This window comes from Sus scrofa, chromosome 7 (genome assembly GCF_000003025.6).
Source record: "Sus scrofa isolate TJ Tabasco breed Duroc chromosome 7, Sscrofa11.1, whole genome shotgun sequence".
NCBI classification, from domain to species: domain Eukaryota; kingdom Metazoa; phylum Chordata; class Mammalia; order Artiodactyla; family Suidae; genus Sus; species Sus scrofa.
In genome coordinates this window covers 49,403,488-49,418,979 of record NC_010449.5, presented here as the reverse complement: position 1 = coordinate 49,418,979, position 15,492 = coordinate 49,403,488, and the positions used below count along the sequence as shown (strand labels likewise).

The 15,492-nt window shown below is 51.5% G+C and overlaps 1 protein-coding gene across 7 annotated transcripts in view; it reads right to left on the bottom strand.

Moving 5' to 3' along the window:
- The window catches only part of ARNT2 (aryl hydrocarbon receptor nuclear translocator 2), a 191,354-nt gene that overhangs the window by 31,492 nt on the left and 144,370 nt on the right, over positions 1-15,492 (bottom strand). For all 7 annotated transcript variants that reach the window (XM_021098858.1, XM_021098859.1, XM_001926072.6 and 4 more), the window contains exons 10-12: positions 15,263-15,397; positions 12,857-12,931; positions 6,403-6,554 (exon numbers count right to left, since the gene is read on the bottom strand). In XM_021098858.1, the coding sequence (XP_020954517.1) occupies positions 6,403-6,554; positions 12,857-12,931; positions 15,263-15,397 (362 nt within the window). The remainder of the gene's footprint in view (positions 1-6,402; positions 6,555-12,856; positions 12,932-15,262; positions 15,398-15,492) is intronic.

The following is a 15,492-nucleotide window of genomic DNA, read 5'->3' as shown; positions in this document are numbered from 1 at the left end:
CCAGGAAACAGAAGGCCTAAAAATAACTTTCCAGAAACGTGGTATTTCAAAAAAATTTAAGGAATATAATGTTTCACAGAAAAATCACAACGTTCCATATTTTCAGTTCTGCTTTATTTCAATTTCCATCTCGAGGGCAGCATCATCTTTGGTCTCAGGGCCTCTAAAATCTGAGCACCATCCTCAGAGCCAGGATGCCACCAACGTTTCTCACATCTCTGCAAACGTCTCCTTTTGCAGATAAAGAAATTGAGGCTTAGGGAGTTTCAGTGATGTGCCCAGGGTGACAGTGCTCTGTATGGCACACATAGGTAGGACTCAGGGTGAAGTCTGTCTGTCTGCAAACCCTGCACTCTGTCCACAGATGTAATAGGAACCATCATTCCCCACCTCCAAGGTATCACCTTGAGTTACCAGGTGGGACAAAAAAATTGTGGTTGGAGATTTTTGTGGGATTGGAGGTGTGAACGCCCCTCCATGGCAGGAAGCCATGGGCCACCCTCTCTCCCTTTCGCAAGTTGCCCTGCGCCTAACCTTCAACACAAGTATTTTTTTCCGGGAAATAACGACCACTCCTACCTCGTACCTCAGCCTTGGGGTCCAGTCCAAAGACAAAACCTTGGCGAGGGGGCAGTTGTGCTGCTGTGCCTGGGTGCCTGGCCTCGGGGTGAAGGGGCAGAAACCTAGCCCTCTCCACCGACCTGGCCAGCTGTGCACCCTGGGGCAGGTCTGAGATGGGACTTTGCTCTCAGCTCTGTTGCTCTGGGGGCTTTTAGACTTTAGAAAGCAACTTGCACAGGGATGTAGAAAGAAAATAAAGTCTCAGCCTTGGCTGGTAGATCGCCAGGATGCTAACCTCACTCCCTTTGTGGTCCGGACATCAGACCCTCTGTCCTGGCCTTTGGTTTCCGCTTCTGTAGCTGAGCGCATGTGGAAGAAGTGCTGACCCGCAGGCCGCCCCATCCTGAGAAGAGACCTAAGGAGCTTTCCCGGACATTTCACGGCAATGGGAATAAAAATAAACCCTGGTGTGCTTGCAAATTCCAGAGAGGGAGGAACACGGCAGCTCACTTGAAAGCTGGCCAACAGCACACGTGAGGGAACCGGGCTCCCACTACAGCAGACTGCTGCCCCCCACCCTCCCATTAGCTGGTGGACAAGAGCTGATGGTTAGAAACCAGACACATCAAGACGGGCTTCCTGTCAGTGTGGCCGCCCTGTGTCAGGAGGTGCAGGATGCAGGGCAGATGCCGTCAATTATCTCAGACGCTCCCAGGACAGAGGTTTTTACTCAGCCTGAGTAAGCGATCGAGCAGCCATTAGGGGGGCATTCAGAGGCAGCGTGTGATTGTACCCCTGGGAGTAACCGGAATCCAGCTTGGAGGCATCTGGGGGCTCAGCAAGCTCAGTTGACCACAATGAGGCTGATAATGCCCACCACTGAAAGGGTGCCGTCTGCATCCCCGCCCACCACTGAAAGCATGCCATCTGCATGCCTACTAAGAGGGGGCCCCCTGCACCCCCCTTGTGTAGGACTCTGGATGCCTGTTAAGGGGTCTGGAACTGGTCTGCTTGGGGATAGGGAATAGCATGAGTGTGGCTTTAGAGAGATGGCTTCTGGGGACACACGGGTTGGCTCAATAGAGGTCAGATGGAAGGCAGGGGAAGCTGGTCAGGACGATTACCTGGGAGATGGAGATGGCCTTGATGGGGGCATCAGAGAAGAGGCAGAGGATGCGGAGATGTGCAGAGAGAACCCCAGATAGAACCTGTGGGCCCCGGTTCTCTAGCAGGTTGTGGATAAGAGGGCAGGACCCAAGTCAAGTACGAGGATGGGGTTTGGTGATAAACTGTTTCGGCCCCTTCCTGACTCTCAGCTCTGCTGAGACCAAGAATGAATGAGACCTTCCTCATAGGTCTTTTTCACTTCCTTTTCCTCCCTGCCCCCACATCCTGCCAACTCCGGACCAGGTGGGCTGGGCCCCAGGCAGCCATCCCAGAATCCGTGGGGACGGACTGCAGGCTCTGAGACACCCACTGTGACCGTGGGCGGGGTGGAGCTCCAAGGACACACACACACCTCTGCACGACACCACTCAGTTGTGGTCGTGAAGAACCACAATGCCTGGGATGGGCTGTACCACACAAATGGCGTGGCCCCAGCAAACGCAAAGGGTGACTTCAGCCCTCCTTAAAGAGGTGTGGGACATGGGAAAATACAGAACCTGGGGCGTATGGCTTGTCTCCCTGAAAGAGAGACCCCTAGACACCAAGAAGTGGGCACCTTTCAAAGTTGTGCTGCCAGCGTGTAAAACAGGAGTCTGTATTTTCTGGATTTCCTTCCTTTTTTCTGCATCGATGGAACAGGAAAAAATGCAGATGTGAAAGAGGGCTTTTCAGCAGCTTTGCACAAACGCTAACCAGTAACACTCTATTTCCACGGAAAGTTCCTCCTGGATGCTCCCGACTCAGTGCAACTGGGCTTGTCTGCAACTTTCCCCCCAAGCACAGAGCATGAAAGCATCTTGCCTTAAGGAGCCTGCCTACCACTGGCGATGGCTAATCTGAAGCAGGGCGGACTGTTCACCTCAGGCTGTCACTGCCCCCTGCTGTCGACAATAAACACTTCCCACCATCTTCACCCATGGGAGACCTTGCAGTCCAGCAGACACCACTTCAGGCTTCTGCCGCGAGGCCATTCTCACCCCACCCAACCTTAACGAGCGGCCAGGAGCAATCATCCTCAGAAGAGACACAGGAACACACCTCTGGGAAGAGTGTTCTGTTTTGTCAATTCTGCCTGTCTTTCAGGACAAGAAATGTAAGCCTCTGCTTTTTTTTTTTTTTTTTTTTTTTTCTTGTCTTTTTGCTATTTCTTGGGCTGATCCCGCGGCATATGGAGGTTCCCAGGCTAGGGGTCGAATCAGAGCTTGTAGCCACCGGCCTATGCCAGAGCCACAGCAACACGGGATCCAAGCCGCGTCTGCAACCTACACCACAGCTCACGGCAACGCCGGATCGTTAACCCACTGAGCAAGGGCAGGGACCGAACCCGCAACCTCATGGTTCCTAGTTGGATTTGTTAACCACTGCGCCACGACGGAAACTCCTAAGCCTCTGCTTTTAAGAGGAGGATATTTCCTTCCGGGACCCGCTGCTGCAGTGCTACCCACCAGGACACTTTCTCAGATGCCCGGGTAGAAGCATTAATTCTCTTGCCTCCCCTGGTCCCTGGTGGCATTTTATTTGTCCCTCCCTCCAGCCACTTCTCACACTCTCCATGTCACCAGAGCCTTCCTGGATGGTAGTGACCATAACAGAGACCTTGAATTTCTCAGACACCTGGCACAGGTGTGCAGCGACTCTCTGCTGCATTGAACTGAGTTGCAACAAAGCCTGCGACTTTGATGGCTAATGCTCGTAGTCATGTTGGAAGTGTCGAGAAACGGTGAAAAATGTAAAAATATTAAAACTCCCCAAAAGGGGAGCTTCGGTCTGCTCTTTTGATCCAACTCTAGATAGAGGACTCTGCCCGATTCCCAGCCGGGGACCACCCTCTGCACCGCAGAGGGCGGCCCGCACTTGCTGCTGTAGGAACGGCTCCAGGAACAGGCGGGACGCGGGTTTGAGAGCAGGGCGTGGGCTGTTCCCACCACAGTCTGAAAGCTTCTCTCAGCAACAGGCAATAGACAACAGGCACCGCACACACGGCTGTGGGAGGCCTTGGAAAGAGAACACAGGTGTGGGGAAGAAGGAAAGAGGCAGACAGGGATGCATGGAAGAGAAGAAGGGAACAGGATCATAGGAGGAGGTGGCTCTCACTAAGAGACAGTCAGTATGCTGGCATCAAAAGGGTGAAAGTTCTAGGATGGCGCCCATGGCTCAGAATGTATGGTGGGCTTGTCCATTTCCACAGCTTTGGGCACAGGAGCTGATGGGGCTGGAGAGGGGTTGTGATGGGAAATGTGAGCCTGTGAACAAGCAGTAGCTTAAACAGATGCTGAGCAGATCTGCTGCTCTTCTGCTGACTTCGGCTCCCATGGGCCATACCTGGCTCTAGGTCAGTAAGCACACCTGTTACCTCCAGTCTAGGAGCCCTGCAGGTCAAGACTGTATCTCACCCCCACAGCCCATCTGTGGAGCAAGAAGGAGCCACAGAGTCCTGAGCCCCGCCTGTCTGCCTCTCCCTCTTGTTTTTCAAGCTGTATCACTTTCCCCAAGGCTAGGGCGGGACACAGGCCTGGCACTAGGGGGCGCTGCTCTGCTCCTTCTCCTGCCCCTGTTGGGGGAAGGCAAAGAAGAGAAAAACCTTCCACTTGACAGTTTACCAAGTAGTGACTAAACAAAGTCAGATCGTGTTAAAAAAAAAAAAAAAAAAAAAGGTATCTTTCACATCCCTGGATCTACAACAACTTACTATATTTGCTCCTGCTATTCTTACTAGAAGGCAGAGGTCTAAGAAGAACCACAGGAGGAAGCCAGCCAAGGGGTACGATGTAAAGAGAGAAGAGCCGGTCGGACAGTTTGGGGAGAATGACGAGTGAGGACGAACTATTGATGCGGGTCCCTAGTGGCTGCTGGAAAGCAAGTTAGGGTATTTGGTGCCAAAGCCAGGCTGTCAGGGGTCAAGAAGAGATGAATGGCGAATGGTCCACGGAGACGTGTGGCAGGGCCAGCTGGGAGGAAAGCAAGCACTGGCCGGACAGGGGTTTTCCAAGGTTTTCCAGGGGTCGAGCTGTGGGAGGGAGCCTGGGGCAAGGGATTGATGAGAACTTGGGCCACGGGAGACAGAGGATGTACTGGGAGCTAGAAAGAAGGTGGAGGGCTTGGCCCTAGAGGGACCAGCACTGGAGGAGAGGAGGGGACAGAGACAGAACTCGAGAACAGGGAGAGGTTCACACGGAGGCCCTGGCTTCTCCACTTGCTGGAAGGGAACATGCTGTGCACAGAGTTAGAAGAAACATGTACTTAGCAGATCCTGGGCAGCTCGTAGAGACAAGCCAGGAACGTGCCCAGCCACTGCAGCAGGTGGCAGAGGTGATGCCACTGCTGCCAGAGCATCAGCAATGACTGCTGCAGACACACCACTGAGCCTGCTGCTCTGCCAGAGTGATTCACACACACCGTCTATGGGCAGGATTTTGGTGGGGGGGGTCCTGTTATTCTCATTTTATAGGTGAGGTGACTGAGGCTTAGAAAGGGCAGGTGACTTGTCCAGTTGGGAGCTGGGATTGAAGCCTAGGTCACCTACCCTCTGAGGGATCCTGCATGGACCCATCTGTCCAGCTCTGTGTCTTGTGGGTCAGAGACCGAGGCTGAGATATAGAGGGTGCTGCTGCCTGGAAAAGAGGCTGCTTCCTGGGACCAGGGAGCTGGGATATGGCCCCTGAGAGCCCTGAGGCAAGCCAGGAGACCATGGTGACTGCCTGGAGGCGTCAGCTCCCTGGGGGCTGTCAGCAGATGAGGAGAGAGAGGTGGCCACCGACTCAGTGTAGAACCTGGGAAAACGGAGGATGGCGGTGCCACTGACCAGTACAGGGAGACATGGGGACCGTTCTTGTCATGTCAGCTCCTCTCACGCCCCTGCCAGCTGCTGTCCCCCCAGCACACCCAGCATGGCTTCTATGTGCTTCCAGATACTTGGACATCATTTTGTTCGGGTTGGTCCTTTGGACTTGCATTTCCTCGAGGGTAAGTCCAGAGAGGAGGCGTGACCTGCCTATAGCTGGGAGCTAGACTTCATTTAACCCTCATGGGACCCCAAGAGGGCGGCACTGTCACCCTTCCAGCTGAGGAATGAAGGCTAAGGGATGAAGGGGCACACCAGGTCAAGGTCACACAGCCAGGAAGGGGTGCGGGGGCCAGACCGGAGCCCAGGTCTGAGGGCCAGCCCGCGTGGGATACAGCTGCGGTGAAGCCAGCAGGAATGCGTCAGTGACTGGGCAGCAGAGAAACCATGTGTCCCTGAGGTGTCCACCCCCACACCGCCTGCCCGCCACGCCCTAGAGATGCCAAGAGGCTCAGCTCACTCCTCCGCCCCCAGCTTTAGCAGGACCAAGAAACAGGCACAGGCGGCAGGCATATTAAGGAGCGGACAGGAAGCAGCCAGCTCTGTCCTGCTGGGCTCTGTGCGCAGGTGACAAAAGCGCATGGGCCACCAGAGCATGTGACCGACTGTGCTGACAGAGAGGGAGTGCCGTGGGGGTCATCGCTCAGCCCTGGGTTCTTACAAACCTGGAGGGAGATGAGAGGGGGCACCTGGGAGGGAAGCAGTGATGGGGAGACAGTGTCCCTCCTCCCGCGCCTTCGTCCCTGCAGGGATTTCCAGCTGTAGGTAGAGTCAGAACGTCCACATGGGGTGAAAAGAGCCCCAAGTTGCAATCATGGGGGGGGGGCACGTACTTGACATTGGTGTTGGTGCAGATGATGTACTCGATCTCATCAGAGTAGGGGTTCTGGAAGGTGAAGCTGCTGGTGCGGATCAGCACCCACTCCCGGTTCTTGGTTCGGAACCGATACATGACCGACAGCACTTGGCCTTTCAGCTTGACCACCTGGGAAAACATTTGGAGAAGGAAGTCAGCGGGAGCAAGGACAGAGGGGGTGAGGCGCCGGGCAGCACAGGTTCTGGAGGGCCAGCAGGAGCTCAGGATGGGGGCACTGTGGCCAAGGACGGGACCAGAGGGAGCGCAAGAGGGAGAGAGGGCTGTCGCCCTCTGTCCACTTCCTCTGAGACAGGGCCCTGCATTTGGGTCATTCTGCTGCCACCACAGTGGGAGAAACCAACTAGTCAGTGGCCAGTTTATATCCGAACATTGCAGCTTTTACAAATCAGATCATGAAAACTCTATACACCTGAGGGTTTCCCTTTTTGCCTTGGCTGTCAGGACACTCTGGGTCTGGTGCTGGTACCTTCATGAAATGATGCTCACTCAGGTAGGTAGTGACATTGTCACCATGGGTTTATTTCTTCAGACCTCACATTAAGAAATTCTTGGCATTCCCATCACGGCACAGCAGAAAGGAATCCGGTTAGGAACCGTGAGGTTGCAGGTTCGATCCCTGGCCTCGCCCAGTGGGTTAAGGATCTGGCATTGCCCCGTAAGCTGTGGTGTAGGTCACAGACACGGCTCGGATCCTTTGTTGCTGTGGCTGTGGCTGTGGCTGTGGCTGGCAGCTGTAGCTTTGATTTGACCCCTGGCCTGGGAAACTCCATATGCCGCACACGTGGCTCTAAAAAGCAAAAAAAAAAAATAAAAAAATAAAAAATTCTTAAACTCTGTTTAACATGTAAACTGGATTAAATATACTCTCTGGGAGGAGATATAATCAAATAACAAATGTCTATGCATTATCTCTTCCTATGCACGTATCTATTATTACTTTTATGTTGCAGTATGGTTTCCCAAACCTTGCCAGAGTTTGGTGAGGTGGGCTTTACTGTTTACAGAGGAGAATGCTGAGTCTCAGAGAAAGGAAATAACTTGTCCAAGATCAGACAACTTCGGTGGAAAAGCTGCCCCAGGAATCCGGCTCTCGTTTCCACACCACAAATGTATTTCAGTGGACACATGGCGGGCTCTCTTGCTCTGTGTAGACACACACAGTCTATCACGTGCAGAGACCTGAAGACGTGCGGGTGGGCGTGCACGAGTGGGGAAGGTGGCACTGGGGGCAGTTCTGCTGAAGCATGAAGGAAAGGAGAACAGCTACAAAGGCCACAACGGCTGGTGGGTCTGGGCCTGGGTATGATTATGCCTCCAGGACAAAGCAAGGCGAACAGGAGCGCCCCCTCCTGGCCTGTGCACCCCCGTCCCGGAGCTGGTCAAAACCAGAAGGCCCAGGGGCCCCAGGGCAGCAGGCCTGCCTGACTATGGACCACAGTGTGAGCAGAGATAAGGATGGACCTGGATTTCCCATTGTGGCTCAGTGGAAATAAACCCAATTAATATCCATGAGGATGCAGGTTGGATCCCTGGCCTTGCTCAGAGGGTTAAGGATCTGGCATTGCTGTTGAGCTGTGGTGTAGGTTGCAGACACAGCTCACATCCCGTGTTGCTGTGGCTGTGGAGTAGGCTGGTGGCTATAGCTCTGCTTCGACCCCTAGCCTGGGAACCTCCATGTGCCACAGGTGTGACAAGCCCTAAAATGACAAAAAAATGAAAAAAAAAAGGGGGGACCTGGGCAACTTTCATATGCCACAGGTGTGACAAGCCCTAAAATGACAAAAAAAAAAAAAAAAAAAGAAAAGAAAAGAATGGGGACCCAATCCCAAGGGTTGGGGAGACCGGTGTCCCTGTCTCCGAACTGTTGGCACTTGCAGGTTATTCTGGGTGGGATGTCAGCAGGCAGCCTGGGGGGCAGGGACCCCTTGGTCACCAAGTCTCCCCCACCCTCAGCCCGGAGGCAGTGTGGGTACCACTGTCCAGGACTGGAGACAATTCAACTGCTGCGCTAGAAGCAGGTGTGACGCTAACACCTGAGATCAGGAAGGCCGGGCACACACCCAGCCCAGCCAGCTCTTGCTGAAAACATCTTAAATCATGACCATCATCGTGGAAGGCTTCTGAGCAGAGAGAGGAGGGATGTGGCGGCAGGATCCTGCCTTAAATTTCACTGGGTTCCACCCATCCTTCGCACTTTGAGGTCAGCTGGGATCCAGAGAGGGAATCCAAAAGCAGAGTCAAGGGTGGACTCAGGTTTCCCAGCCCCTGGACTGGCACGCTGTCACCCCACGAACCTCGAATTCCTCACAAATTCGATCCCACTCTGAGGTCTCAGGTCTGGGCCATTCAAATCCTTTTGTTTAAACCCAGAGTTTAAGGGCTGACCCCTAACTGACAGCCTCCTCCGTGCTTTTGCAAAAATAAGCCACTTCCCTTTATCAACATTTGTCCCCCACCCTGGCTGCAGGTGGCTGGAGCCCAAAGAACACAAGTGAGGGGCCCAAGCCCGGCTCAGTCCAGGACATCCGTGTGGCCGCTGCCGCTGCCTGCTGAGCTCTGTGACTGGGCCTGCCTGCTGGCTCTCGGGGTTGCTGCCTTGGCTTCACCTCCTGCCTGAGGAATGAGGTGGCTGCTCAGAGCAAGGGCTACTCAAGCCAGATATGGAGGTGGGATCAGATATTAAATTCTTTCTTTTCAAAACCAACCAGCAGCTTAAAAACTCAGTTGTGCTGTCAGAGGGAGAGGCCTGTGTGTAGCATGTGGTGATAGAGATGGATGCTTTCGAAGGAGGCAGGCTCCTGCCCTAGTGCTGTTATCACCTTGCTGTGTGGCTTGGAGTAGATGACTGAGCTTCTCTGAGTCCTGATTTCCACTGCAAAAAAGTGGGGATGATAATATACTGTGAAGCCTTGAGGATTACACAGGATCATGTATGACAAAGGGCCTGGCTGGTTCCTAACAGGGATGGAAAGTTCTGTCTGTTAGGGCTTCATTTCCATGTGAAAGCAAAGCCAACCCAGTCCAAACAGGATGATGCTTGATGATGCAAAGTGTATAATAATCTCCACATATTTAGCAAAGATCTGGCCTAAGAGATAACACGATTGCAATGTTTAACCATTCCGATTTCACGTTTTTTTTTTTCCAAAATGAAAGTCACTTGAGGTGGGTGATGATCCATTTAGGCTACTTGATTAAGAGCCACCCACCCTCAAGCAAACTTCACACCCAGGGGTGGAGACGATGATGAGAGGCGCAGATGCAGAGTCTGCCCACAGAGAGCTTATGTCTTCTTAGAGAAGACAGAAAAGAGAAAATCAGTGGACAAACAAATAAGACAACTGAAAACTGGAGTAATTGTGGAGGAGAAGTGAGGGGCCGAGAAGAGGTTAGGGGGTCTTTCTCAGCTGGTGTGGTCACTGGTGGTATCTCTGAGGTGACAGGAGTTAAAACCTAAAAGATAAGGAGGAGGTGTCAGTCATGTGAAGAGTGAGGGAAGAGTATTCAGTCACAGGGAACATGTGCAAAGGCCCTGAGGCAGGAAACACCATGAGGTGTCCAAGGATCTGGAAGCCAGCCTAGCCCATGTGCAGTGAGCAAAGGAGGAAGGGACTTGCAGGGCGGGGTTCCTGCTGAGCACTCTGCCATAGCGAGTAGGGAGTTTGGATTTACTTCTAGATGCACTGGAAAGCTATTGGCACTTTATTTATTCATTTAGGGCCACACCTGCGGCATATGGAAGTTCCCAGGCTAGGGGTGGAAATAGCTGCAGCTGCCGGTCTCAGGATACAAGCTGTGTCTGCAACCTACATCACAGCTCATGGCAATGCCAGATCTTTAACCCACTGAGCGCGGCCAGGGATCAAACCTGCAACCTCATGGTTCCTAGTCGGGTTTGTGACCGCTGAGCCACGATGGGAACTTCCTATTGGCACTTCAGAAAGTGAAGATATAACAAAATCTACATTTTCCGAGTGGTTTGGCCTGGGACAGGAGTGAAAGCAGGGACACCAGTGAGGAGGCTGTTGCAATGGTCCAAAGGAGAGGTACAGATGGGCGGTCTGGAAGAGCAGGAGGAAGAGGGAGGAGGGAGTGGTTACAGACGTCTTTTTAGGTGTAGCAGGAGGACTCGATGGGCTGGATGTGGGGAGGGGGGGATCAAGGACGAGTGAAGACTGTTTTTTGGGTTCTGGCCTTTGCAACCAGAAGGCCAGCGGCGCAAGGGAGGCTGGGGGCTGGGAGAAGGGACTCAAGCATTCCGTGTTGGAAGGTTAAGGGCATTCAAGCGCAGGTGCGGGACAGGTGCCTGGATGTCAGCAGGTGTGGAGCTTGAGGGATGGTCTGGGCTGAAGTCACCCCGTGGATGAAATGGCCTGGGGGACTTTAAAGAGAGGGGGGAAGGCAGTCAGGAACAGAGCCCAGGCCATCGCGGCTGGGGCTCGCAGGCAGCAGAGGAGGGCCGACAAAGGGGTTTGGCGGGTGGGAAGTAAACCAGGAGCAGGTGACATTCTGGAAGGACAGAGCAGGGTGCAGGAGGGCCCTGCGACCTTCCCACACAGGCGGCGTCCAGTTGGCACACTACATCTCTTTGTGCGGCCAGACCCAGGCCTGCAGTGGGAGGGCTCGGCTGTCACACAGGCTCCTTCTGAGATCCGTGTTAAGCGGACCGTCAAGGACTTACTCTCCCAGCTGAATGACAAACTATTATTTCCCCTTAAGAAGTCATTCAACGGCCCCCGTGCTGTAACATTGCACGTTCTTTTCCTTGCAGTGGTGGAAGCGAGTCGCCAGAGCCCCTTGAGGAGCTGGCTCTCTCTCCTCCCAGGTGGCCCTGGGCTCAGGAGGTGGCAGGCCCTCAGCACCGTGGCTCTCCACTCACACCCACGTGGCCTTAAGGTGCTCTTCCCTCACTGAGCTTCCTGCCACTCACCTGAGCAGAATGATAATGAGGCCCGCCTCCCATGACTGTCGTGGGGATTCAGGAAAGCAGTGTGTGCAAAAGGGGTTTCCACAGCGCCTGGCACATAGTAGGTGCTCAATAAACGGCAGCTGCTCGTAGTGATGCTTGGGCTGCAGGCGGCAGAGTGGCCTTCCTCTCGGGGCCCTATGGTCACTCTCGATCTGTCTCTTTCCTATCCAGGGCATCAGTAAGCCAATGACCACCTTCTCATGTGACCTCTTCTTGGGAGTCCCTTGCTCGTGCCCCATCTGTGGTCGCACCCCTCTCACCTGGCTGACTGCATCCCGATTTGTCTCTTGTTCCAGTTATTTTGCACCTTTATCTCTTCTGCATACCTGGGCTGCCAACATTGTTTTGCCTTCTTCTTTTCTTTCTTTCTTTCTTTTTTTTTTTGTCCTTTCAGGGCCGCACTCGTGGCATATGGAGGTTCCCAGGCTAGGGGTCACATCGGAGCTGTAGCCGCTGGCCTACACCACAGCAACACAGAATCCATCCGAGTCACATCTGTGACCTACACCACAGCTCACGGCAATGCTGGATCCTTAACTCACCAAGCGAGGCTAGGGATCGTACCTGTGTCCTCGTGGATACTAGTTGGGTTCATTAACCGCTGGGCAATGACAGGAACGCCACCAAACTTGTTTTTCAAAAACACTGCTCTGCTTTTTTTTTTTTCTTCTTCTTTTTAGGGCTGCACTGAGAGCATGTGGAGGTTCCCAGGCTAGGGGTCGAATTGGAGCTATAGCCGCCGGCCTACACCACAGCCACGGCAACTCGGGATCTGAGCCTCATCTGTGACCTACACCATAGCTCACGGCAACGCATGATCCTTAACCCACTGAGCGAGGCCAGGGATCAAACCCGCGACCTCATGGTTCCTAGTCAGATTTGTTTCCGCTGCACCAAGATGGGAACTCCAACACTGCTCTGCTTTAAATCCTCAAAGGAGTCCCCAGTTAAAAGACTCAGGAGAGAAATTCCTCAGCCGCGGCACATGAGGCCCTTCAGCACTTGGCTTCACTGGCCTCATTTTTGACCACCGTCCACCTCCTCGCTAAAAGCTGGTCAGTGTCACTCCAGCCCTAAGGAACTACTTATAACTCTCCCAACAGGCCAGGCTCTTTTGGATCTCTGGCGCTGGCCCCCTCTGCCTGGAATGTTCTTTCATCTCTTCTCTGCTTATCTTTTAAGTCCCATCCCGGTTGGTACCTCTCCTCAGGACTGTTCCTGCCTCTTCTCCACACTGTAACCTCTCCATCCTCTGCTCTTCTCCCATGACACAGAAACTCTTCCCCGAGGGTCTGCCTTCCCCGCTGGACTGCGAGCTCCTTCATGGCAGGCGCCCTGACTGATGCCTTGGGTGGGACCCTGCAGCCGGCCCAGCACATCATAGGACTATATCTGTGTGTACCCGGCTTCTACATCAGCTGTAAATGAGCACTGGTGGTACCTGCTGGAAGCTCTCCCGCAGATGGCTCTGATCCTCGGAGTGGCAGAACTCCAAAATGTCCTTTCCTAGAAGATCCTAAATAAAGAGACAAGCATTAATAATCCCCAAGCCCACGTTTCATCATTGCTGTCTCACTGTTTGACAAGAGTGCACATAGGCATCGCCTTCAATCTATCTCCTTTAGCTCACTCCATCATAAGGCGGAATAAGTCGATGCAAATATTCCCTTGGAGCCATCATGGAGCAGGTGTCTGGTCCCCTATCCTCAGTTCCTTTGGCATATTCAATGCTGACTTCTAATTTTGCTAAGGCATTAGATCAGCAGCTTCAGGATGCAATTTAATTTTTGTTTGCCTTGGAGAGGCAAACTGTACAGGCCAACTGTAATAAACATATTTTAATGAGCATAAAAAGAATGCAAATGCTAGCATGGGGACAGACGTGTTGTCTACGAAAACCAGAACTGTTTAATTGGGGAAACTGTAGTTCTCTTGTGCCCAGAGAAATGGTATTATCATAAAATAACTGTACGTGCTGAAAGGCTGTTTACAGCTTACCTTCCCTCATCTATGTTTTATTCAGAGGACCTAGCACTAACCCCAAACAAAAGTGTGTTTTGCAATGAAACCAACTGGAATAAGATAAACTGTCAAAAGGCAACTCCGAATGAGTTATAGGAAAGTGATCCAGTTGGAAGTGTCTTAAATGGCAAAGGATTTCATCGAAGTCATCAGTCAGAACCCAAATCAGCAAAAGGCCTCCGCGGGAGCTGATACTTGTTTGTGGAAAGGAAGGCTTATATGTGTGCCAAGAAGCATCTAGATGCTCACGGCAGGTGCCAGACGATAAATGGATCTGGCTAGAAATAGACTGCCATCAGAAGGTACCATGAACTTGGAAATAGATTAATTTTCCCCTTCACTCCACCCCAGAATCTCAAGTTTGCATGAATCTAGAGATGTAGAATTCTACAAATGGGCTATTTTTATTTCAATTTGGTCTGCTCCTAGTTCTAAAATACACAGGTAATTAAAATACCCATACCAACCTACCTCAAACTTTGTTTCTCAGAACAAAGATCATTTTTTCTTTCATTTCGTTTAAGTGCTTTTATTTTGAAAGAAACTCAGATCTATAGAAAAGCTGAAAGGGTAGCATAATAAATACCTGTGCGTCCTTTATATCCAAATATCGTGTCAATATTTTGCCACCTTAGCATTTTTCTCTTTCTTTCATACATATGTAAATATAAATATACAAGCATGTAAATGAAAGATCTTTCACACCTACACAGACACACACATATTTTTAAACATTTCTTGAATCATTTGAAAATAAGTAGCAGAAATCATGACACTTCTCCCTGAAGTACGTATCTTATAAAAATGCCATTATTTTACAAACTTATACCGTATTACAACTAAAAAATCAATAATTGATAAAAATCACTCATTACTCCGTATGTATTAGCATTTCCTCAATGGTCTCCCATAGGTCCTTTATAGCTATATGTCTTCAGGCTGAGAACCCGGTTAAGGCTCTTACACTGTATATTATTATTTTACCTCTTTGGTTTATTTGATTTTATCTTATTTCTTTTTCTTTCCTTTTCTTTTTTTCTTTTTAGAGCCACACCCATGGCATATGGATGTTCCCAGGCTTGGAGTCAAATGGGAGCTGCAGCTGCCGGCCTACACTATAGCCACAGCACTGCAGGATCTGAGCTGCGTCTGCGACCTACACCATAGCTCAAGGCAACGCCAGGTCCTTAACCCACTGAGCGAGGCCAGGGATCAAACCTGCATCCTCATGGATATTAGTAGGGTTCTGAACTTTCTGAGCCACAGTGGGAACTCCAGGTTTATTTTAATTTGGAACAATCTCTCCTGTCTTTTGGTATGTCTCATGACTTTCATGTTTCTCACCGACTTATTTAAAAAAAGATCTGGAGGACAAGACCTGAATGTGTGCCCACTGTACAAAGGGGTTCCATATGCATCTGAAAAATAAGTGGTTCGGCAAAATTCAGTGAACATCTTTAAGACTTTTCCGAGTCTTTCACATCAATATACTTTTTACGTTTCCAAGAAGGCTATTTCCTGTTAACTAAAATTAGTTGATCAGAGAGCGCCCCTTTCATAGAACATCTTAACTACTTTATGAAAAGTCAGCTAGATAAACTGAATGGCTAGGGCAAAAAAAATGAAGAGTTAATTGTAAGTGGCTCAGTCGCGTACAATATTCTTCCTTGCTTTGGAGGGACACTGCTCTACCCTGGTGGGGAGATGGATTTTTACGCTGTGTTTCCCTGTATGGTCATTCTGTTGTATCTCAAACAAATGAGGTAGGCGTATTTTACGTAACACGAAGTCTCTAACCCATTGCCGTGAGCTCAAAACTGCCTACCTGGGGTTGGTAGCCAATCACACTGATGCATCTTGGGTCCACAAATGTGATGATCCCGTCAGAGTTATGCCGGGATAGGAATTCCGTGGGCACTGACATCCCGCTCATGTCCATGCACACAGGAGAGCTGGTCACCTGCGATGGAGAAACCCACAGGGAGGTGGTGTTCACAGAGATGGAGACGGAGGTGGCACCTGAGTTACAGGATGGGCAGGATCCATGTGCATTTA